Below are 25,251 nucleotides of genomic sequence, written 5' to 3'. Positions count from 1 at the left end.
AGACCATAAAACGAAGCATTTCAAAGCTTCATTTCAAAGCTTCATCCTTCTCATTCCTGAGTATTTTTGCTTCTTTGCTGGTCAGGATTCTCAACACTCCCAGCACAGCTTTGTGCCATAGCCAGACAGTGCAGCTCTCTGAGCTGAATTAGTTGATGGGGATTTTTTTCCTCTGAGTATGTAAATAAATATCAATATTCTAAACCAAAGACCTCCCAGTAACTAAATATTATTTATCTTAAATTTGTCTTCAAACCAAACAGCTTTGTCACATATATACAATAATAAAGAAACAAATTACAAAGGAGGAATTTGATTTTATTGGTTTTATTCAAAGCCCACGCGTTATACATCAGTTCTGAACAACAGACTTTACACACTTCATTAGAGATGTTGTCAAAACTTTGGGTGAAGCTCATTTCACTTCCCCACCACTAACAGGAGACATCACAGCCTGGATGTTTGTTTTAGTTTTATTCACTCTTCACAACAGCGACAATTTTCAAACCATATCAGGGAAATCCTCCACTTCACTGGGGAAAGGCACTTGTGAGAAAAGAACAGCTGAGCACGTAGTCTGAATTTGGGTCTTTTTAGGAATTAACTTGATATCCCAAGCAGGGTTACTGACAATAAACCCCAACATCTCGCTTCCTGTGTGTGACCAATTAGCACGTGACGTGTGTTTGCTGAGGATTTACAAAAAACATCTTCCTCATTTTATCGACTCAGTCACTTGGGTGGCAGCTCATGGCATTTTGCATCCCAAAATATCTGACAGACCACACACCTCGCACGGAGCCCCGATATAGATTTTGGCAGTGGTGCTTCTCCCCTCTCGGTAGCTGGTGGCTGTGCCGCCGGTGTCATCTGAGCAATGCACTCCGGCATTTGGGAGGTGTCAATCTCCCGGCAGCGCCGCACCCGGAGCTGCTGGCAGGGCATGACAGAGCACGCTGGGGACACCCAGCAGGGGCACTGCAGGGGGAGAGGCCCTCCTGCAAGCTTTAAGCAGGATGAAATCTCCCTGCCGGCACTGGAAATCTGTCTCGGGGAGGATCATAGGATAAAAACAAAGACATTCAAACCACGGAAGGAACTATTTTAAACGTTGTCAGTGGGATCTGCAACTCCTGCAACAATGTTTGCAACGAGTAATTCTAGCTATGAAAAAAAAAAAGGGGGTGAGCATAGCTTCAGTCAAGCCCAGCTTAGCAAGAATCCTGCTAATGCCGCTTCCTTCACCGCCGGCAGCCCTGGCCAGGGCTCCGGGCACTTGGCCAAGCCACCCCCAGCCTGATCCAGCAGGTACTGGAGCACTACAACACCAGCAGTGGCTCAATCCTGCAGGGAGCTGAGCACTGACCTGGCCAAGCACTCAAGCACAGGTTTCATTTAACGCTGTGGGAGCTGGGAGCTCACCGGGACATTCTGCATTTGCGGTACCGGCGCCAAAGTTTTCAGCAACTCCAAGATCCAGTCCTGCACCTGGGAATGTCCAAGCCAGCCTGGATGAGGCTTGGAGCAAACTGGTCTAGTGGAAGCTGACCCTGCCCACAGCAGGGGGTTGAAATGAGATGAGCTTTAAGGCTCCTTCCAACCCAAACCCATCTGTGGTTATGCGATTCTATACTCTGAGACGGGGAAAGGCTCTCAAGCAGCGACTCTGGATACAGCTGTTCCTGCCAGTTGAGCTGCAACTCCAAGGACACATCAGCAGCAGCTTGCACTGCTCTCCCCAGCGTCCTCGCACTTGTCACTGGTCACTGGCAGAGATGATGGTACCAAGTGAGAGGGGACTGACCTGGCCAGGCTGCTCTTACACTGTTGGAAGTGCAGAGATGTACAAAGCCATAGAAGGGAAGTGGCCAAGCAGGGGGGAGGCTCCTATGGCAGCTGCCACCAGTCCCTGTGAGCTTGGGGAACACCAACACACATGGGTGGCCTCCTGGTTTCATTCCAGCACAGTTTAGTTTCTAAAAAAGGATTGTTCAAAGCTTATTTATTGCTGGTTTATCCACTTCATTCTCCTGCAGAACCAGGGAATGGGAAAGGACAATGGGAAAGGACAAGCACAGGCATTAAAAGAGGTCTCAAGGCTAAGGTACTGAAGGTCAGAAAAGCACAGCCACTCCTTTTACAAAGTATCTTCCCTCTATGGGTTTTGGAAATCAGGATTACAAGGAAAGAGAGATACAATTTAAAAACAAAATATATGTGGACACTCTGTTAAAGCCATTTATATCCTGGTTAAACCGAGGCAGCAGCTTTGTCAATAAACTGAGCCAGCTTCACGTCTCTCTTGGTCAGCCCACCGCAGTCATGGGAAATCAGAGTTATCTGAACCTGTCACAAAGGAAAAGAAAGAGGTTACAAAGGCATTTTGATCTCCGACATGCAGGCAGAACAGCAGTTCAGTGGGAACCTGGTGTGTCTCCACAGTGAGCTGGTTTTACTTGGCTCTCCTGGCAAGCACCAAGCTGGACCCTCCCTGCTCACGTAAAGCAGAAGATGCTGTAGGTGAGGAGGCCTTACAGAGCCTGGAATCTCACCAGATGAGCCCTTTTGCAGAATAACACAGGCTTTGTATTCTTGGGTTTCATCCAAGAAGAGGTATCTGATTAAATCATTCACTCTTTACGTTTAAATTCCATGGATCAGTTTCATGAAGAACCCGGGAAAGTGACCAAGCTGCCAAGAGCTGGATCAGGGGCTCATATTTTGTTAAGAATCAGCACCCCAAAGGTGAAAAAATTCTTAAGCTTGCTGCAGATTAATGAAAAAAAAGAAAAGTATAGGTGACAGCTGCCTCACAGATCTGTTTAGATTGAGCCAGATGACAAGTTGGGCATTATTTTGTCTTACCTTCAACTGAGATTTTTGGAAGACTCAAAAGGAAAAAAGAGGCAAAATCTGAATATTCTAGAAATCCAAGAAAACCAGGAAGAGTGGGTGATTAGGTTCTTTTCCAGTGATCATTTCATGTCCCCTGAACAGGGTGACATGAAGGGCTGATGAGGAAAAGTCTCTGCTGGGAGCTTCAGCTACAAGGAGAGGTGGGATGTCCTGCTCTGAGGGTGGTGGTCTGAGCTACAGATTGCTTGTCCACATATCCTTTCTTTTGGTATATTTTTAGTGGGATTGCCATATATTCACTAAATGCTACGACAAACAATGTGATACCATGCAATGAGAAGTATTATAAAATAAAACTGAAGGGAGAGCAATAATTTCTCCCTTCACACAGCACCTTTCATTCGAGGGTTGCAGTAATCCTTGTAACCCTTGTAAATATGAGACCACCATCAGTTAGGTAATATTATAAACAAATTTTATAAGCTGCTATGTTGAGACATAGGAGCCTACAATTTCTAAAAAATCAAATCTGAATTGAGACTGCCAGGCTCCCATTTAGGTACCAACAGTCTGCTACCCTAAACTGCTCAGTTCCTGACCAGCTGCACAGGAATGAGAGCTGGTGAGTAGTTTTAAAACAGCAATTTATTCAGGTTGGCTAAATAAGAGTTTAAAGGCTTCTGCTTTAGTTTTAGATCTCAGCCAGAGAGGTGAAACCACAGGCCCCAACCATACATTTGGCAGCAGGCGCAAAGAGCTTCATTCTTGATTCCTCACCACTGCAAATCTCAGCATCTCTTTAAAACCTCAAATCTCTTTATAGAGACACTTCCCATCCCCTTACCTTGTAGACAAGCTACAAATAAAGGCGGAGAGAATTGGCCAGTGGTTTGGTCTCCTTAACTCCACTGCTGTGTGAGTAACTAGAGCTGGTGAACAAGTTACCTTGCTGTAGACATTAAACCATTCTGGGTGGTGATTCATCTTCTCTGCTTGCAGAGCAACACGTGTCATAAATCCAAAAGCCTAGGGAAAGAGAGAGCAAAGAGGAAAATAGTGGATTGGCAGTGGATTGGCAAGATTCACTCCAAAATCTCAACATCTCCTCGAGATGCCCCAGATGGCTGCACCTTGTGTTTGTGTGTGCTAAAGAAGCATTTGAACTTCTCGTGCCACTGGTGCATTCTCAAAACAGCTGAAATTATCCCCTGCAGACCCTGGTAAATCAGCCTGCTCAATGTGACTTAGCCCAGGACTCAAAGCTATTGCATGACAGCAGTGATTTCACCTCTGGCATCAGCAGGGATTTTAAATATCCATCCCAAGTCCCCCATGCCCTACTGCATCTTAGAAATATGCCATTTCTAATTAAGCACCACGCCACTCTATGACCAACACTGCCTCCAGAAACCCATCCCTCCATTTAACCATTCTGCTATTTATTTTACTGAGAAGAAAAAGGCAGCAGGTGGGCCTGCCCCTCTGCTTAATGAGACATATTTTCCCTTTAAATGGGTTAAAAGAGGTTTTCCAATCCTCTGTCCCTACATGCTCCCCCAGGACACAGGTTTTATCAGAGGCTTAAAAGGAAAATAATAGCAGGCCCTTGCCAAAATACTTAGAAGCAAATCACTACACTATAAAGAAAATTAGAACATCCATGCAAATCAAGACTGTAATTATGCAGCGGGGCCCAAAGGGCCTGGGAGCATGAGCAGGACGCCTCTCAGCAGCAGGCTTTGTTCATACCAAGCTCCATCCATTGGGTTCAGGGCCTGAATTAACATGCAAAGCTGGAGGGACATCCACGTTACAGTCTGGTTCAGATTATATTACAACAAGCTCCACAAAGCCATACCTGATTTAGGTAGGTTTTTAGTGCTAATTTATGGAAGAGAATGTATATAGCCCACATTCCACCAAGTGATGACCATTTCAAACAAACATGTGGTCAATGAATAACATATAATGGTTGATAATAGTTTCAAGTCTTTTTCCCTCTCACAAATTGCAAAAACCTTTAAGGAAAAAAAAAAAAAGAACTGGTGCCTGGATGAAGAATGACTTTGTTGGTCGCTTTGCCAGTCAGATGAATGCAAACGTTATAATCAGAGAAAATCATTCCAATGAGGTTTGTCATTTGGAAATCGCCAAACTGTCAGCAATTAAAAAGCTTTTTTTCTTTGACCCAAGAGCTTTCCAAAATTCAGGAGAATCTAACTTCCCTTGAAGCTCTCGCTTGGTTTAGTTTTACTTTGAGTGAACAATTACTTTTAAAAGTTTGCCCATGTTTCAGCAGCATGCTTTGAAGTAGAAAGCTGCAAGTTGTGCATCAGATGTTAGCAATGATTTGGAAAACTTCTCCATTAATAGCGATGATTTAAATGTTTTTAGAGTGTCCAGGGTCTTAATAAGAATGCTATTTCCAACACAGCAATCTATACACAGATATAGCCTCAAAAGTTTAAAACAGTGATGTGTCTGCAACCAAATTTCCTGTACAGAAACAAACGGCAAGGGAAGAAATAAAAATAAATGTATAAAACCCCCTATCAGGTTTGTGTATGCTCTATTGGTGTCTGTTCATCCCAGGAACTCACCCACCCATGTACAGAGCCAGGTCACACTGCAAAAAGTCACTGATGGTGAGACAATAATCAATGCTCCAACGAAAGCATACAGAGAGAATTAGACAAGCAAATTACTCTAAAAAATTAATTTACTCTATAGACCTTCCTCCAGAGTTCAGATGACAAATCTTCCTCATCAGCAGACCACCAGATCCTCCCAGTCAGTGCAACAACATGACATCCCACTGCCCCCTCCCCGCAGAGAGAAGAGTCTCCAACTGGATAAAATGGACATTGGTCACAAAACTGTTCATCCTACCAAAGATTGCTCAACTTGAGGCTGGCCAGCTCATGAAAAGGAATAAATTCCATCAGAGAGGCCTCTCCCCAGGACACGTCCTGCTGCTTGTTGCTCCAGCTGCCCACAACTGTCCCAGCCAGGGCAATCCAGTGTCACAGTGAAGGATGAAGACTGCCCGCCTTCGTGCATGCCCTGCTCCACTCAGAAATGTTCTCCCTCGTTGCACATTACCCACAGCAACTTAGTCCTTGCACTTCAGTTTACTTTAATTACACACATAGTGTAACTCTCACAAAAAAATGACCTATGGTTCTACTGAGCAATTTCACCAACACAATCTCCATTAAGGTCTTAAATACTTCCTTTACTAATTAAATGAATTGGAACACTATTGTTTATTAATCACCTTTATATTTGTAGAGCCTTAACCTTTCTTTGGGAAAATACAACTGGCTCTGGAAGGAAAAGATCTTTAGGTTTGATTAGATATGAAAACACTATTACACAAAATCAGTTTGGACATTTCTTCACGTCTTGAAACTTGATCGGTAATTTGGTCTAATTGGTGATCAAGGAAACTATCTTGTGATCAATTAAAGTAATTACCGCATTCCGGCAACACAACCAACCTTAATTTGAACAGGAGTCTGCACTTCTTCAAATTTAATTAAAAATAATGAAAATTATTATGCAGTCTGCAGTGCAAGATCATTGTCAAGACTGCACTGGTGGGCAGAGTTTATCAGACCATCACACATTTCTTGATGAAAGTGGGACAACCACTTCACTCATGACAGTGAGAACCAACAGTCTTGACTTTCACTCTATTAAGAACAGGGAAGTGCAGTCCCTCAGCCCCAGATGAGAACTTTTTCTGGTTTTTGCCTCAAAAATAAAAAGACAGGAGAAAGAAAGGTTTTTTGCATTTTCTAGAAGCCATTTTAAAGTATTAAAAGAGACTCTGATGTAGTAAATATTTTGAAGTATTCTGGTTTTCCAGTAATAGGCATATTAGACACATTTTTAACCTAACCCTTTTAGGACATTTGGGCTAAAATAGTATCCAGACATTCAGGGAACTCCACATGTAGACCACAACACCCAAGGGGGGGCAGAGTGCAGAGCCCCTGTAACAAACCATGAAGAGCAATATAAGTAAGGAGGAAGCAATCCTGCACAGACAAGATGCCTGGGTGTGCTGGTACATCTCTTCCCTTCACATCTTTTAAGATCATGAAAGAAGGAACTAAAAACTAATGGTGTTTCAGTCACAACATCACATTTAAAATGTTTCTTAAATACTAGCAGCCCTAATATGTCTCCATGAGATAAAAATCAGGGCTACTCTTAGAAAAACAAGCTAACCTAAAGAAGTGGAAAAAACCCAAGGTAAACCATAAAAAAATTCAGCTGTCTCATGATGTTTTGTGACTGGTCAAGCTGCTCTTGAAACTGATATAATCCACTATCACAAAATAAGACTTAATGTTACTTGTGTTGCCTGAGAATGGGAAAACCAGGGCCAGACACTTTGCTGTCAGAACTAGGAGGAAAGATGAAATTCCATGCGCAACTCTGCCCCGCCCAGCGCTGCACAGCTCTGGGAGAACCGCGGGATCCCGGAGCTAATCTGCTATTATTCTTCCTTTCACACTTCTTAAGCAAGGAATCCATTCATCTTAATACTTTTTAAACAGGCTTCTTTTTGTACAATGCTTGCCAACATTATCTTGATGAGTTATACATCAAAGGCTCACAGGTCGTTGTGCTGTGCTCATACATCACCCAGCGCAAGTCCCCCGTGATGGATCACCCCGTGCATCTCCAGAAGAAAGCAGCTGACAGTACTTGACTCCAAGTGGAGATATTTAAGCAAAACAGCTGAAAGGCTCGACGACATAACCATGCACACTTTTTTTTTTTTGTTTGTTTGTTTTAAAATGAAGTGTGCACTTGGGCTTCTTAAATCCTCTGGACGCGCAGCCAAGGCATGTGCTAATCACAAGTACATTAAGGTTTCTGCCTCCCATCTGTCATTATAACGCTGGAGGTAGCATTAACCCTGACCTTCTGCAGCACGAGGGCTACCTGTCTTTCCTTCCCCCGCCTCCCAGGCTGCATCTGTACCATTTATCAGTGGGAAATTAATGAATTACTCAGGTTACAGTGACACTGTCACACAGGAGATGACTACACTTCGCACATTTGCTCTCCACTCACCTGAGTAAAAAGTACCCAGGGTACAGCATGTATTCTCCTTAGAGCTTGACAAGTGTAACAATAAAATCAATCATTAGGGTTCACTCCCAAACTCCAGAAGCTTTCACATATCCAGCTGACATTACTACGTAACAGTGAGCTAAAAGCCAGCAGATAAAAGGAAAAAGCTCAAGATACTGCAAGTCAGCTGCTGGTCATGAGGGCTCTCACATTTTCTCTTGTGCGCTCAGGAAAAAAATGGACTTTGTTTTATTTTGATTCTATTTACTCCATCACTAAATACTTTTATCGTATAAATATTCATAAATCATGTCACAAAGCTACACTCTTTATCTGAAAATGACAACATAGCTAAAACACAAAAAGAAGAATCTAATTAGTGTTTAGGAAGCTGATGGCAGCACAGAAGGACAGGTACCCATTCCCAAAACCACAGGAATCCCAATATTGGGATTCTTCCCTGTTGGCATCATCAATCTGCCTGAACCACCCTCAGGGACACTGGATCCACATGGCATTAGATATTTTCCTCCTCCTTTTTCTCTGTGTCTGGATTCATATACAATACAATCAGGTGAACATCTTCCCATTGCTTCCCCCTTTTTAACATCAATCTATGAACATTGGGACAGTAATTAAGAATGGAAATAATCACTCACCAAAACAGAGCTAAACTCAGGTTACTCGTGTCCCCCACCTCTCTGCTGAGGCCTCAAGACATGGACAAGACAGATCAGGTACTGTGCTACAATTCCCTATTCTCTCCATCCTGGCATGGGCAGCCAACAGGGTCTGAAGGTGAACAACACCTGATGAATTTTTTTCTCCTCTTTAATAACTCAAGCAACAGAATATTGTGAACAGAGGCAACCTTCCCATTCCACAGAATCCTGTGACTGGGGAAAGCAGTGCTCTTAACTGTGAATGATAATAATGAGGGAAAAGGATGGAAGAATAATACTAAAGACACTCTGGCATGGACTGAGGTGCCATTTCCATCTTCATAGCAATATCTGAGACTAAGAACTCCGAACATCCACAACTCCAATTTCCAACTGATTTGTTAATGCTTTTCTGCATTTACAATGTTCTTTGAAAATCCAGAGCTGACCACTTGCATCCCCCATACTTATCTGCACACATCATTCACACAAAAATGCAATGCTGCTTTACACTCTAAAAAAAGTTACCTATTTACATTCCTATTGCAGCTGTAAACATTGCTGTGTTAGATGTGCAGCAGAGAATGTGCAAACCTTTACACCATGTTCTCCAAAGAATGCTGTTTCTGTCTCCCAACACTTGTTTACAATTATGTCAGCGAAGAAACCAGCTTGCCAGCTCTATATCAAACATTTCTGACAGCAAAAGCACAAACAGTGATCTATTCTAAGTAGTTTGCCACTCCATGTAATCTTGGAAAAGGCATTCTTGCCTTTGATTCTAAAAATGTTTATACTTCGTACATTATGCAAATAGTTTTTATATATTAAGAAATAATGCAAGCAAAGCTCAAGTTAAATTAAATTCTTCAACAATAACCTTGCCAAAGCTCTGATTTTCCTATTAAAAAAAATTATTCCAATTTGTTGATCTTACATTGGATGAAACATACTGTAACAATCTTCATAATTTATGTCCTGTTGGGACACTATGATTTAAAGTAACATAATACAGACCAGCATCACTGCTAATCTAAACCACCTGACCAGATAAACAACAGTTTCCCCTTCTCTCTTCACTGAGAGTATTTCTGTTTATTGTCATATGATTTACCAATTTGAGGAACATGAAGAATAACTGGAGGCAGAGAGGAGTGGAGCTGGGAGGCACAGCCCTGCCTCGCTGGGGACGGGTCTCACCCAGGTACAGCCACAATGCCCAGAGCCACAGGAGATGACAGAAGGCAACTCCAGGAATGCTGTCCCAGCAAAAGCCCATGCCACTTGTGCCAAAGGGAAATTTGCATTTAATCAGCACCCTCTAGACCCAGGGCAGCACTAGACACAACACAGTTCTGACAGTGCTTGAGATGCAGCTCTGCAAAGGGACTGGAGTTCAGGGCTTCATCCTCCCTGCTCAGCAGGGACTGAGGCTGTGACACCACAGGATCAGGAGGACACACTGCTCTGGGCTGGAAGGCACCTTAAACACCATCCAGTTCTAATGCCCTGCCATGGGCAGGGACACCTTCCACTATCCCAGGTTGCTCCAAGCTTCGTCCAATCTGGTCTTCAACACTCCAGGGATGGGGCATTCACAGCTTTTCTGGGCAACCTGTGCCAGGGCCTCACCCCTCTCACAGGGAAGAATTTCTTTCTGTATCCAATATAGACTTGATGGAGTAGAAGAGAGAGAAGATGGAGATGTCTTAAGGCAGCATAAAAACTTTCTGGAAGTGATAAAAGTTTCGATGCCAATACAAACATTTTACAAAATACTTTCATTGGTTTATAGGTAGATAAATATGATAGTTGCCCATAAAACTTTTACAAAATGAGTAGATACCCTAAGTCCCAACCACACCTGCAACTAAGTCATGTGGTATTTGTGATGCATCATTTCATATCAAAGTATAGAAAATAAATGCTTTATTTTTTCCTGTTTTTCCCCCAGGTCCCTCAGCACTTATGGACTAATTTATATCATTTTATTTATTAAAAATTTTAGATCTCTGAATTACATTTTCCAGGAGAAAAAAAAGAGGGAAATATTCCCAGGTGTCAGGACTGAATTAGAGCATGGTGGAAATCCTTCAGCCATGTCATAATCTCTATGCAGCTCTCCATCTCCCAAGCCATTTTTGTGTGATTTGTGTTAAAAAATGGAATATAAAGGGTGCCCTTAGGAGGTCTGCACAAAAAAAAAAAAAAAAAAAAAAAAAAAACCAAAAAAAAAAACCACACAAAAAACCCCCAAAAAAAGCTAAATCAAGAAACATGACTTTTTAAAACGAGCTTTTTGCACCCTACCTAAAAACATGAAATAACACAGTGAAGTCCCCATTAACTGAGCACCTGCTAAAGTAATCAGGCACCTAAAATAATAAACTCTCTTGGCTGCACAACTGAAAGAACAATGATAATTTGACTTGCTAAAACTAATGTTTGGTCCAGCAAATCAAACCCTTGGCTGTACTGTAATAAAGCCATCACACAAACCACAATAAAAATAAAGTAGTAACAAGGTGTAGGGAGCCCCCAGTTCCAACCTTCTGAATTCAGGCACCTGAGCCCTCTGCTAAGGCACAGGGCAATGAATCATCTTTGACAGCACAGTGCCAGCCCATGACATGAAGTTATCATAAACCAGAGCAAATCAGAATTAATTTAATATGTTCCCCTTCCAAAAGTTTCTCAAGCCCTCTGACTTTTACAGAGTGCAGGTACGGTGCAGAAGAACAGAGAAGTTCATTATCCCATCATGCCACATTTTGGATTAAACAGATTTGACTGGAGCAGAACAACATATTCTGCAATTTTCCCCAGTGTTTGTTTTTACTCATATGAGAAGGAATGATTTCATTCTGTAGACATGAAAGTGAAGTTCACATGCCATCCATGCTGTTGATAACACAGGGATGCTCAGACAAAATTCTCCTTGCTCTTTTGGCCAAGATTACATCCACTATCAGTATAATATCCAACATCTTCTCTGCTGAGCATCCAAGGGCAATCATATCTTGCCTCTGATAATCCTCTAAATATTTGCCATTTATGATCCTAAGAACACATCAAAGAGTGGTAAGAAAGGCTTTGCTGTATGATGGATTAAGAGAAGATGTTGGTCTCATGACCATTTCATCTTCCACTATCCTGTCAGCTTTTTTGGTTTAGTTTGTTTTTTTCAAGACAAGTTCAGCAATTCAAACACACAACAGAGAAAACACGATGGAGATGTGAGGAATTTGGACAGGTCTTCCCATCATTCTCTTGGCCAAGCCAGAAGCTAAAAAGATCTAGAGCTCTGCAACAAAGCAAACTAAGGACCATTTACGTCAGATCTAGTCAGGGAATCATTTCACTCAGCTGAACTGCTGAAGGTGTCCTACTGAACTGTCAGAACGAGTTTTAATGTTTGGACACCTTTTCTAGTAGAGTTTAGGGGCAGTGAACTCAGGAGGAGACTTACCTGGGCCAGCACTGGTAGGCTGATAATTTATATTGCACCATAAAATTCAAATGTTATTTTGCAAATAAGGCATTTCAAGTCTAGAAACAACAGATCATTTGGGGGAAAAAGAGTAGGACAGACCAAGAATTTGCCCAGACAAGATGGGGTATCCTTCATGCTCTGCACAGTCAGATCCCTTGCCTGGTTCACCATGCCCACTGTTCCCTCTGGGATCTGTAGGTCACCTTGACCTGAGCTTCACCTCCTGTCTCTGCTATTTGGAAGAATGGCTGGAGCAGGTCACAGAGAAAAGGATAAAATCAGCTTCATTAAGCTGTGTTATTAGAACAATGCTCACCTAACTGCCCAATTCAGGTACTCAACCTGCATTTAACATTTTCCACTGTCTTCAGACCCCTTCTTATGCTCCAAGCACATGCCTGGAAGTGACAGAGTATGTTCAATGAGCAATATTTTGCGAAGTTTTTGTGGGTTGTTTTTTTACCAGAGCACAAAGGTTTCTCTGGTCAAGGCAACCCACACTGCTTGTACATTGGTCCATCTGGAAATGGAGACACAGGCTCAGGAGGGAGGCAAACAGTAATTCTGAGTCCTCCGGTGAACACCAAATTTCTTTCAGTAATTCATATGAGCACACCCACCACCAAGGGAAACCCTTTGTACAATTCTTGGGGGTTTTGTTAGATTGGGCATTACAAGACACGTGCACAAACCAAACATTCTGGGCTTGTACAGTTAACAGTATTTTTGCTCACTATGGGCACCCACCCACTGTAAGCAGAGTAAATGTTCCCTCAACCAGGGACGCCTCGGACATACACAGACAGATATTTAACTATCTGTTGTTATTCTCACCCCAGTCCAAGGAAAATCATGGTGGATCATGTAATCAGGACTTTTCCCTCTGATCCTAGGAATAAATAACATTTTACTTCAAAGCATCCTTAGCAATAAATAACCAAACAGCGCAGTGCTGACTCAGCACAGGGCTTCCCACTCATCACTGTGTTCCCACCAAACCCCTCCAAGACATCACACCCAGCTTCTTGTTTGTCCAAAATGACTTTTCATCTCAGCCAAACAAAACTAAAGGAATAAGGGGCAAGGGGAAGAGCAAGAAAGAAAACTCTCCCCCAAAAGGCCACGTGAAGTTTGCAGCTTTATAAAAGAAGGCCAAAAAAACCTCCACGTGACTCGCCCTGATAAACGACGGCCCTGCCAGTGGCTTTCCAGAGCAGATGTAACGTTTTAGCCAAACGTGATTGTTTGTGAAAGAAATAATTCTGATCAAAACCCGAAATTGCAGCCAGCAGAAGAGCTGCACTTTGTCACGCTAATCCGGCCTGACGGGGAGCGGCGAGCGGAGATTCCTACTGCGAGAGGAGCAGATGCGAAAGGTCAGCGCTGGCCCGGCACTTCAAACCCCTTAACGTGTAAAACAGTGTGCATTAAAGCCTGAACCGGCTCACGGCGGGATTAACGGATGTCCGCTAAGTGGGTTTGATGTGCTTTTGGTGAGTAATGGTTAATTCTGAAATAGGGGCGTTGTAGTTTTATTTTAGTTTATTCTGCCCGCCGGAGTCCAGTTTTAATTACAGCTGCAGAGAATAATATCCCAAAGCGTGTCGCTCCTTTGTGGGAGTATGGGAAAGTGAGAGCTGCTGGTGCAAAAGGCAATTTACAGTTTGAAACTGTAGGCAGGCATTGCTCCAAAAGCAAGGGGATGCAAAAGGTTAAACAACCAGGACTGCATTTAACCAGCATCGTTCCAGTCCCCCCATAAAAATAAATGTTATTGCACAAAAGAGCTTCAAGAAACCAGTTTTCCTTAACTGAAAAGATAAAAACATTCATCTGAGTAACGATCTTCTTCAAAAGAAGCAGTCATACTTGCATTTTACCAAATGAAGCTATTCAACTCAATTCAAACCCACTGACTTTTCCATTCATTTTTTAAAGGTGTTTTATGATGGGAAGTGCCCAAAATGTAGCTAAAATTAGATTGATTTGTTCCCATTTATCTCTTTGAGCACTGTCCATATGGCTGATAGGACATTATTTATTCTGTTTAATTAAAACAATCAATCTGTGCAGCTGAAAAAAAAAGATAAACTCTTCTTTTGCTACAAATCTACAAGACAGCTTGTGAGATCCAAAAGGCATTTTGACAAATAATTTCTTTTGCATCTTCAGATCGATGCATGCAACAAGTATAAAACAAATGCTGTAATAATTTTTACTTGAGTGATAATAAATCCATCTGTTAAGAAAAGCATTTGTATTGGAGTCAACTGGAGAGCAGCCCAAAGGTCAGCTGGGCAGAATTTAAGCAGTGGAGTGCATAAAAGGAGATACAGCAGGTCTACTGAGGGGAGAAATCAGCAATTAGAAACACCACACCCCAATAATTATAAACAATAAAATAGTGGTTTATTCTAGGGAGAAATATGATTAGCTCATCAAGAAAATGAGTATGCCAGATTACAGTTAGGTCACAAAAACAATCAAAATAAAAAAACTGATGCAAACTCTACCGCAACAGGATGGGACATTTTGCATGATGAAGGAGATGAAGGACATATGACCATGCATGAGTCTTCAATTTAAAGATAATTATATTAATTTAAATATTATTAATATTGTGATATTTTAAATAACTCTGGTGGCCTGACACCACTGGCAGTGCCACAATGAAATTATAATGGTGATGTGGGTACGGTGACAGCACTTGTCACAGGCAGGTGGGACACAAGGGTGGTGGCATCTGCACACACAGAGCCCGGCAAAGAGGAGATGGGACAGCCACCAGCACTGGAGGAATCATCACCTGAAGGGGCTACAGGAGAGACGAGGAGGGACTTCTTACCAGGGCATGGAGTGACAGAACAAGGGGGAATGGCTTCAAAGTGACAGAGGGCAGGGTTAGATCGGATATTGGAACGAAATTCCTCCCTGTGAGGGTGGGGAGGCCCTGGCACAGGCTGCCCAGAGAAGCTGTGGCTGCCCCTGGATCCCTGGAATTGTCTAAGGTCAGGTTGGATGGGGCTGGGAGCACTCTGGGATAGTGGAAGGTGTCCCTGCCCATGGCAGGGGTACAGAATGAGATGAGCTTTGAGATCCCTTCCAACCCAAACCATTCTAGGATTCTCTGGGTTTGTACATGGCAGGCCATGATGGCTGTGAGAAGAAAATAAATACCTTATTTCCCAAGGATTTAATTTCTTCTTAGACACAATCAGATCACACATTTCCACCACTACAGACCTCCAAGCCTTTGCAGAACTCCTCACCACTGACTGCCAATTAGCTGGAAGAATCACTGGGCACCAGACATGCTGACCAGAGCTCCAGCGTCATCTCCTCCTTCTCCAAGGCTAAGGAAGGAGAATCATAAGCTTCCAAACAAGGAACCTCTCATTTCATTTCCCCCAGACCCTGCACTACCTTGGTCCCACGAGCAGTGGCAGGCAGCAGCACGGGCAGGTGGATCATGTCCAGGTCCCACAGCTGCACCCTGACCTGCCGACTCAGAGGTGAGACTCGTATTTACTCACTCAATCCCAAGAATAAACTCAAGGAAGGTGTGACCATCCAGGAATCATATATTTTTACTGTGCTCTGCTTTGAGACACTTGATGCAGTTCATTGACTGTGTTCTGGCCTGCAGGTTAACCTCTGCCAGTCCCAGAAACTTCACTATCAGTTTCTAATAAAAGAAAATGTCAACAGGCAAATGCGCCCGAAATTCATTATTTTCAGATACAAAGATATTTCCAACTCTGTAAATCCACTCATAAATAATTCTGATTTATTGTAAATCGGTTATTGTATTCATAAACGCTGGGAAGTTAGTGAACAGCATAACTACCAACATAACTACCAAAGTTATGAAATACTTTCATAACTTTGCAGGTGCACAAATCACAGCATATGGGAGAGGACTCAAAGGATAATGGAAAATGAAGCAGTTTCAGAAAGCCTATATGAAAACCAGCACCTACCTAGCTGGATAAAAAAATAATTTATTTTTAGTCGACAGGCAATCAAATGCAAAACTCTAGCAGAAGGAGCTGGCAGAGCACTACTACATTAAAAATAGCAATTCCCCCAAAAATGTATGAAAATAGGTCCAACTTCTGATTAGCAGAAGTGACAGTTGGGCTGAGGCTGCTCAGGCTTTGAGGTTAAACACAACTGACACGGGCTGCACCTGAATCCAATCACTCCCTGGGCTCTGAGAAGATTCACACGCGAGGACTAAATTTGTCACAAATGGCTTGGTTTCCGATCCTCCCGTAGCCAACTTGCTTTATTCTGACCCCCGTTTAACAAATCAACTTAATGGGCACTGGGAGTGCCATAAAACTTAACAATGGAGTGATTTTAACTTTTAAAATATAGTTATGAAGCAAAATGTTGGAGAGCTCCTTCAATACTGGAAATCAAATTAAAACTAGACATTTTTTAACAGTCTTGACAGATATAATCCTAGTTACCATGTAAATTTATGGTAAGCTGCTGTGATATTAGCCACAGGTGCTACTTTTAATATATGGCCTGCATCTGGCTGGGAATAAAATATCTCAAGAGGACTGAAAATGACCTCACTATCAGACAATGGAGAAGAAAAAAAACCACAAGACCGCTGTGGCATATAAAAAGCTGGAGATGTGGTCCACAACTGAATATTTACCATAAAATTCATTTTAACTCTGCAGATTGTAAGTTAAAGGATATAATGTTTTCAATACATACAAGGCGTGGACGTATTTTAGACAAACAGCCAAAAGATTAAGTACATAAAGTGGAAACGAAATACACTGCCTATATGTATAAAACCAAATTTTCCAACCTTTGATGAATGTAAAAAACAAAGCAACGTGCCAGGAGTAGAAAAAGGAAGAACAGACCCAGTTTGTATTGAAGGCACTGGCACCAAGTACTGACATTGAAAGTAATCAAGAATATGCATTGCATATCCCACCAAATTTGTTTGGATGTGTAACTGGGATCATACAACAAGGATCATCAATTTAAAAGGACAAATCTGTGCATGTCTCCCTACAGCCAAGAGAAAAAAAATTGGCATCACCAGGAGGGAGAAAAAAAGGCATGTACCATAACATGCTCTGTCTGACTTTTTTTCTCCCAGATTCCAACCAAGAGAGACAGAAAATCTGGAAAGGAAATGCAAAGTGAGAAAAATAACTTATTTAATACTCCTAGATTTTTTGCACATCTTTAAATATGTTCTCAAAACCCAAGACACAAATTGCACTGAGACACATGTGCCTCTACTCTTAGTGCACAGCATTTCCGAACTGTCCCCTCCACTCAGACTCATCTTCCACCTCCACCCTCTTGCCCCAAAAGACAAAAAATGTACCTGAAATAGCTTTAAAACTCTTAGAGCATTTGATTTCCTGTCATTTTAGAAAATGATGTTAGAGGTCTTATGGAGACTTCCTACACATTCTTTTTTTTTTCTTTTTTTCAAAAACAAACTTAATTAAAAACTTACCCTATAAAAGAAAGCAGCTGTAAATTCTGAACCTGACCATCAGCAAACTTGCCCACCTTTGTAATTTCCTAACTGCGTTTGCTGCCTTGGTGTGATTACCTACGGAAACGCAATCACACAGGCAGTTGCCCCTTAAACCCTCTGGTCAAATCCAACCAAGTTTGACAAGAGACATGGAAGTCTCAGAGCTAAGATGTTCCTGCAAATTCAGGGAAAGTGAGCAGCTGGACCCAAACTGAGCACTTGGCACCCTGCACTCCCAGCCTTTCACAGCTGCACATCCAGCCCAGGACTGGGGTTGAGATGAAACTGGGAGAAATTCTCACCTTTAAACCAGACCTGTCCCCTCTTCCAGATCACTGTTCCCAAGGTGAACTGACCTGAAATGCTGGGAGAAGTTGCCAGCATGATCTGGAGGCACAAATTAACTTTCTGTCCCAATTCCTAATCCTATTCAAGCAGACTGCAAGCAGAGGGCTTGTTCCACTGGAAGAAAACTGTTTTGTTTCAGTAGCACAAAGATGTGAATGGATGACAACATCACTTCATGATGCTACACCATGGCCTGAAAGCCTCACCAGCCACTTTTCTCTGCCCTGCAGCCTGGCAGAGAGGCCCCAGAAGAAGCTCCCTGATGTGAAGTTTGTAGAGGCTCACGAGCACTCAGATGCACAGCAGGAATTGGGACTTGCCATGGAGTGCTCCAAACCCACCTCCACCCCAAAACCTCACTCACAGCCAGAGGTTTCAGCCAAGCACATGTTCCCTTGGAAAAGGGACTCAACCCAGGGGTTTTGAGCAAGTGCAGCCCATTGAGGGTCCTGGAGCTAAAAGACTCCAGTGTTAACTCATCACCTGTCACTTCACAGTGGCAACAGCTCAGGGCAGTTGCAAGGCACATGGAGGAACAGAGGCATGGGTGCCATCAGCACAGCTCTTCTGGACACAGCACTCTCCTCTACAGCTGAATTGCATTTTTCCCCCCACCACTGCTGTAGTTTATTTTATACAAGAAGCAGAACACCAACCCACCAGGAGCCTGCCTGACATACTGGGAATATGCAGCCAATGCCATCCAGTTCCCCAGGACTGGTGCTTGGTGGGCATCCACAGCAACAAAACCAACCAAGAGCTTTCAGCTGAAACCCCAGGCTGGTTTCCAGCTTATTTCAGAGAATTGTACCACCAAAGTCCATTTTTGTGAAAATGTATCCTCAGAATAACAAACACCATCAGTGCTTTCAAATTCTGGGTTACAAACTAATTCCCTGAGCCAGAAGTGTCATTAGCTTGTCAGCCTTACAAAGGCAGCTCACTGCTGATAGCTTTTAACTGAACTAATCTCAGCCTGAAAGCTTCAGGAATCCAAATAGCTCTTGCTTCACAGAAGTTTCATTTCATTCTCATGCTGAAAATAATATACATAAACCAAGCTCATGTCTACACATTTGCACAACTTTATAATAAAAGTTGTGTTTATATTCTTAACATCTGTTGACATACATAGACTTTGTAAACCTGGCATAGATTTTGAAGCCACAGAATTTTCCATGCATCATGAACATTATCTGCAAGAAGCAATAAAAAAAAAAAGCAATGAATACATTAATCATACCAATATCATCTGCAAAACATAAATTTGAAATACTTTTCATGTCAGCTCAACTACTTTTTTTTTTGTGTGTGTATTTTTGGAGGTGATTTTTTTTTCCACACCTGATTTTACACCATCTGTAAAAGGGCAGCAAGAAGATCCTGAGGAAATGACATTTCTCAGTCCTTTGACTTTTACTGAACACTTTAAATCCTGTAAATAGAATACTTATTGCATGAAATGAAAGCAGTTGTACCTACAAGTTCCATTTTTTTCATTGCAGGACTAAATTCTCCCAAAGTACACGGCAGGTATAGTTCCACTTTTGTCATTTGTTTCCTAGGTTGTAGTAAACACAGTGTTTACTAACAGTCATTATAAATACAAGTATATGTGCATAATTTAATTAAATTAAGCATACATGCATAATTTAAATTTATTTTCAGCTTTAACTTATCGAAAGGCAAATACCTGCTCTCTAATACCAGCTAAGGACCTAATGCCCTTGGGATCTCCTGCTCCTGGACCACAAGAACAGGAATGATTTCTGCCCTCTGCAACTGCAAAGGGAACAACACTGCAGTAATCCATAAAAATCAACAGCAGAAATTCTGCCCTCAGATATTCACATCTATGCTCCACCCAAGCAGAGCTGCCCAGAGCACTCACCTGCATGGCTTTTTCTCCCAGCTGGGGGCAGAAATTTAGTTTTGAAGCCACCTCCCAGCCTCTGCTCTCATTTCTGCCTTACATCCATGAAAGCAGCTAAGAATGAAAGACTGTTCTAATATCTTCCAAAAAATTCAAGTGGCACTTTTTTTAAGTACTCTTCCCATGACTACAGGCACTAGAAGTATTGACATATAGTTCATCATTCACCCACAAGTCAATTTAAATATACTCAGCTTCCTATACTGGTATGTGCTCCATCCACCTTCAGATCAGGAAGACAAATGGATATCTACCTAGGCTGGTAGGTAAGATAAGTCTACACTGTCAAAAAAAAAAATACAACTTTGTAAATTTTTGTCAAAGCAAGGTGTTTTCCAGATATCTGCTGGTGCAGGACACTGATCTGTCTCCTAACCTGTCTGTTGGCATCTGATCAAACTGAGTTACTCATTTACAGCGGGCAAAACCACTTTTTAAATAATTTTGAGGGCAACTTCATTTCTATTTGTGCAGAACCAACAAAGACTTTGACCACAAGCAGGCAGAGATGCCATTTCATGAATATTCAAGTCAGAAAATCTCAACTCTTCCAAGGGCCACTTCTATCCTGCCACATTCCTGGTTGCTCCAGCCCCCAGCTGCCTGCACATCTCACCAAGGTTTCCTGTGAGCTCCCTCTCATGGGCTTCTCCCCTTCACTGCCCTTGGAATGAACTGATTTGGTTCTATTTGCTCTGTATTAACATTCAGGTTAAAAATGTACTCATGGCTCTGGATGTGCTCCCTGGACCAGCACTGTCCTGCTAATGAGCTGGATTTTTCTGCAGTTGTTTTCTCTTTTGCTTTCTCCCAGCTCACCTCAGCCACCTTCTCTCGACTGCCTGGGCTTTCCTTCATATGACAACTACTGAAACAGCAAAAATAAAAGGGCCAGCATTACAAATTGTTGTTTATCCAGCTCCTAAAACCTCTTGTTCTGGGTTTAGGCACAGCCATTACAAACAGCTCACAGCACAGCTCCTGGTCCCTACACACACCAACAAACCCACAGCATCCCCAGACTGGAGCTTGTCATGTCCCTCCACAGTGAGGGAAAGAACCAGCTTGGTGAAACCCAGCATCCCAACAAACCCCTGGAAACTCTTTCCCTCCCAAGAAACAGCTCACCCCTCCCTCAGAAATAAAACAGAAAGGAAATGCATGTTCTGGGAATGTGCCTTTTTCTAAGCAATATCGTGATTCCTCAGAAGGGAATTTTCAGTGGAGTGCAGCCGAGCAGGGATCTCAAGACAAATTCAGTATTTCTAAAGCAAGTTTGTGACTAGTGTCTGAGACAAGTCCTTGTGAGTGTGAGATGTGGCCAGGATCCTGTTTCCAAACAAAAACCCAGTGAGGTAAATAAAAACCAGTACTGTGCACTCTGTGTGCCAAAGACACTGCAAGATCAGCTACTACAACTCAATCAAGGATATACTAGAACTTTGTCTTCCTCTTTAGAAGGTGAAACATTCCTGTTTTCCCCACCTTGCTTGCCAGAAGTTTCTGGTTTTTCTTATATTCACCTATGTTTTTCACGTATTTCCCTGACAAAAATGAACCCCCACTGCCCATCAGTTATGTATTTCCAGCATTTATTTATGAGTGCTAGTAATGAAAAAAAAAAAAAATCAGGATCAAATACTGCTTTGTCTGATTCCACAATCCCAACCTTGACCCCAACCTGAATATTAGAATCAAGAAACTGTAATATTAGAACAAATCTACTTATCAACTACAACATGGAATTCATTTATTCCACCTAATGAGATCAGAATCTGAGAGCAAATCATCAGGGCAAATCCAAGAGGATTTGGCCCCACCAGGATACTCCCAAACTTCTGAATATAAATATTTTCCCATCAAGACCATATGGAAATGAAAGCAATTACATTTCCTTTATATTAAAAGTGGCATATAACAATCATTACCTGATTAAAATTTTTGAAATTGAACTCCTTGTAGATGGCATCTCTTTCTCCCAGCTCAGACCAGCCTGAAGCTTGAGATCCAGTAAAACTTGATTCCTTTCCTCTGTCGTCAACCAGTGAGACTGGGAGGACTATTAAAGGAAAAAAAAAAGGCATGGCACAAGTGAGGCTGAGGTTCTCTTCTGTACAACAATAAGAAAGCCACACGATGAAATTGTGGTTATGTATGGTGCAAAGGTGAGGATATGGAAAATTCACTGTGCAGTTTCTTACCATTTATAATTTCACAGACCAGTTTAACCTAATCCAGCCCAACCCTGACATTTCTGTTTGGGCAGCTAAGTTTGGCCAAGTGCTTTTTGTACAAAACTAGTGAAAAGCAACAGACTCCCAGGAATGAAGATGGACATCAGCATACCTGTACCCCATGTCATCTGAATTATCCAGATGCTGTAACATCACATTTAATTTCCAAATGTTCCATTCTGTCTGGTAAGTATAGGATGATTTACATTATTTGCTAAATGTACAATTATAAGGCTAAAAGATATCAGGAAATACCTATTTCAAAAGAGAGGAAAAAAACCAGGAGATTGCACTCTACCTACTTTGTATTTCACTATTTTAAGAAAGTGGGAATGGGCTTTTAAGACAGCACATGCTATGGAATTCTACAAGGAACAAAGATCATAGAAACTAAATCAAAAGAAAAAAATGTCAATACAGAAACAATTACAAAAAGTTTGAAGCTAGTGGTAAAAGCACTAGATTCTGCAGAGCAGCAGTATTAAAGCAAGGCTTACTTGAAGTGACAGGAGTCCTCCTGATGCCACTGGGAGCACAGACATGACAGATTAACACTCTGCTTAAATAACTGAATCAGGGGCTGAACCACACAGGAGGCCAGCTCCAGACACAGAGGAAGGTTCTGTGGGGCCTTTGGAAGAGGTTTGATTCCTTTTCTAAAAGCAGGGACTAAGAGCATGAGCCCTTCCTCAGACCACAAACTCTGAGAGACGGCTCTCAGGCTCTCACGATAAATGCAATGCTTTCGTGGCAAGAACCTTTCTCCCCAGTACAGCGACATGCAGATTGGTTTAGTCTTTCTTTCAGCAGCTGGCTCAGCTTTGTCAGACCCTCCAGAAAGGCAGCTTTGCTCCGGAGGTTCACTCAGACATGGGAGGCAGTGAGGACCAGCTCAGCAGCTCAGGAGTTTCACCTCTGCCAGCCGAGCCCCGGTGCCACCAGATGGGGCTGTGAGTCTGAGCAGAGCAGGAATTAACGCAATTAATGCGCCCTGAGCAAGGCCTTGAGATGCACGAGGGCCAAGGAGCAACATTTTCAACAATAACACAGGATAAAAAGCCCCAAAAGGAGTAAATCAATCTAACAGCAACACTGCTGTTGTTTGCGTTTCGGGGGATACAGAGATGTAACAAGAGATGGGTTTTACAGGCCCCAAACTGAACTAATTTAAGCTCTTTACACTTCAAACATGTTAGGCAAGAGCACAAATTTCAGATTTGTCATTGCTGTAACTGCATCACAGGCATAAATTTCTTACATTCTTCTTTCTCTATTTTTCAAGCATATACAAAAATCACCAAAGCCAAAGGCTGTCTTGAAATGAACTGTTTTATCTGGCACGAGATGAAATTAGACTGCAAATACACAAAAAATCATGAGGGTGATGGGTTTTTTTTGAGACAGCAAAGTCCAGGACTGCTGGACTTTGCTGTCTCAAACACAAAGTCCAGAGATGTCCTGTGCCAGCTCTGGGGACACTGTGGTGCTCTCCTGACACCTCACCTGACACATGGGCATTGACAAGACAGTGGTGTGACCTGAAATTCGCTCTCAGAGTTTTTAGCAGGAATATGGAGACCACATTTACTGCAGGGCTTGGTGAGCACTGAGCACGTTTCGCATTGTGGAGACCACGTCCTTGACACATCACAATGTTCAGAAACGGAGCAGAAAGCAGCAAGGACAAAGATAAAACTCCAATGGCGTTTCCAAACTCACAGCCCCCAGCAGCTCGTCAGGGGCATGGCCAGAGCCCAGGGAGGAAGAACACCGGGTGCCAATGCTGACGGAGCACCCGAGGTGCTGGCACCTGACCCACACTCAGGGGCTGTTGGGTGCTGGGGTTGACCAAGTGATGGATAATGTTTGTTCCGAGGAAGCCCAGGCAAAACAGTCATTAAGTTTAAAAAAAAAAAAAAAAAAATATATATATAGAACTAACTCACATGCCTGAGGGGTGAGGGTTGAACCCTGCATGTGCTGTTCACTATTAGCATTGTGAAAAATAAAATAATCAGGCATGAGGTGGGATGGCAGGGGGACACAGGAAGAATTATAGAATGATTTGGAAGGGATTTTAAAGCCCATCTTGTTCCACCCCCTGCCATGGGCAGGGGCACCTTCCACTGCTCCCTGCCCATCCAGCCTGGATGAACGCTCCCAGGGATGCGGCAGCCACAGCTCCTCGGGGCTGGCAGTGCCAGGGCCCCACAGGTCCCACGGGGAAGAATTGCTTCCCGATATCCCATCTAACCTTCTATCAGTGTGAAGCCATTCCCCCTTACCCTTCCCCTCCACGCCCTTGCCCAAAATCCTCTCCAGCTCTCCCCATGCCCCTTCCCGTACTGAACGGTGCCAGCCAGGTCTCCCCGGAGGCTTCTCCAGGCCGAACGATCCCAATTCCCCCGGTCCCCAGGGAACAGGGCCGGGACTGACCCGAGCCCGCGGCCTGTCCGTGTGCCTCCCCTCCGCCCCGCGCCCCCGGCCCGGCGCGCTGCCCCGGCCCTCACCATGGCCGCGGGGCTGCCGCCGCCGCCCGCCGCCCGCCGCGCTCCCAGCAGCGCCCGCCGCAGCACGGCCCCGCCGCCCGGCATGGCCCCGGCCGGGCCCGCCCCCGCCGCGCCCGCGGGAGGAGCCGCAGCCCGCGGCGGAACCGGGGGAGGCAGAGCCACGGAGGAAGGGGAGCTGTCTGCGCCGCGACAGCCGCCCGGGGCCGCGGGTGGTACCGGCAAAGCGGGCACCGCTCAGGGACGGGGAGGCTCGGGTGCAGCAGCGCTCGGTGCGATTCCCTGGAAGGAGGTTGGAGTGGGGGGACACCGATCGCTTCTGCCGTGCCTGCAGTGCGAGGAGCAGAACTGGCCTCAAGCTGAAATTAGAGATCTCATTCAGATCAGATATTCAGGACAACCTTGTCACTGCCGGGGTGGCCGGGCATCGGAGCGGCTGCCCAGGGAGGCGGTGGAGTCACCAACCCTGGAGGGTTTCAGAGGCGCCGGGATGTGGCGCTGAGTGATGTGGTTTAGGGGTTACGGTGGCGGTGCCGCTGGAGGGTTGGTCTGGACGGTCTAACAGGTCTCTTTTCACCTGGATGATTCCATGATTTGTGACAC

The 25,251-nt window shown here is 43.5% G+C and overlaps 1 protein-coding gene across 1 annotated transcript; it reads right to left on the bottom strand.

Moving 5' to 3' along the window:
• Window positions 1–311: 311 nt before the first annotated feature.
• On the bottom strand, window positions 312–25,076 carry PCBD2 (pterin-4 alpha-carbinolamine dehydratase 2). The gene is made up of 5 exons (XM_030229380.2): window positions 25,050–25,076; window positions 24,652–24,976; window positions 21,836–21,966; window positions 3,802–3,882; window positions 312–2,346 (listed from the first exon to the last, which is right to left on the bottom strand). Exons 1-5 carry the CDS (start codon window positions 25,074–25,076, stop codon window positions 2,251–2,253), a joined length of 660 nt encoding a protein of 219 aa, XP_030085240.2. The 3' UTR covers window positions 312–2,250.
• Between the last annotated feature and the right edge of the window lie 175 nt (window positions 25,077–25,251).

Source organism: Serinus canaria, chromosome 13, assembly GCF_022539315.1.
Source record: "Serinus canaria isolate serCan28SL12 chromosome 13, serCan2020, whole genome shotgun sequence".
NCBI lineage: Eukaryota > Metazoa > Chordata > Aves > Passeriformes > Fringillidae > Serinus > Serinus canaria.
Note: the sequence above shows the minus strand (reverse complement) of the source record. Positions and strands in the feature narration are given on the sequence as shown.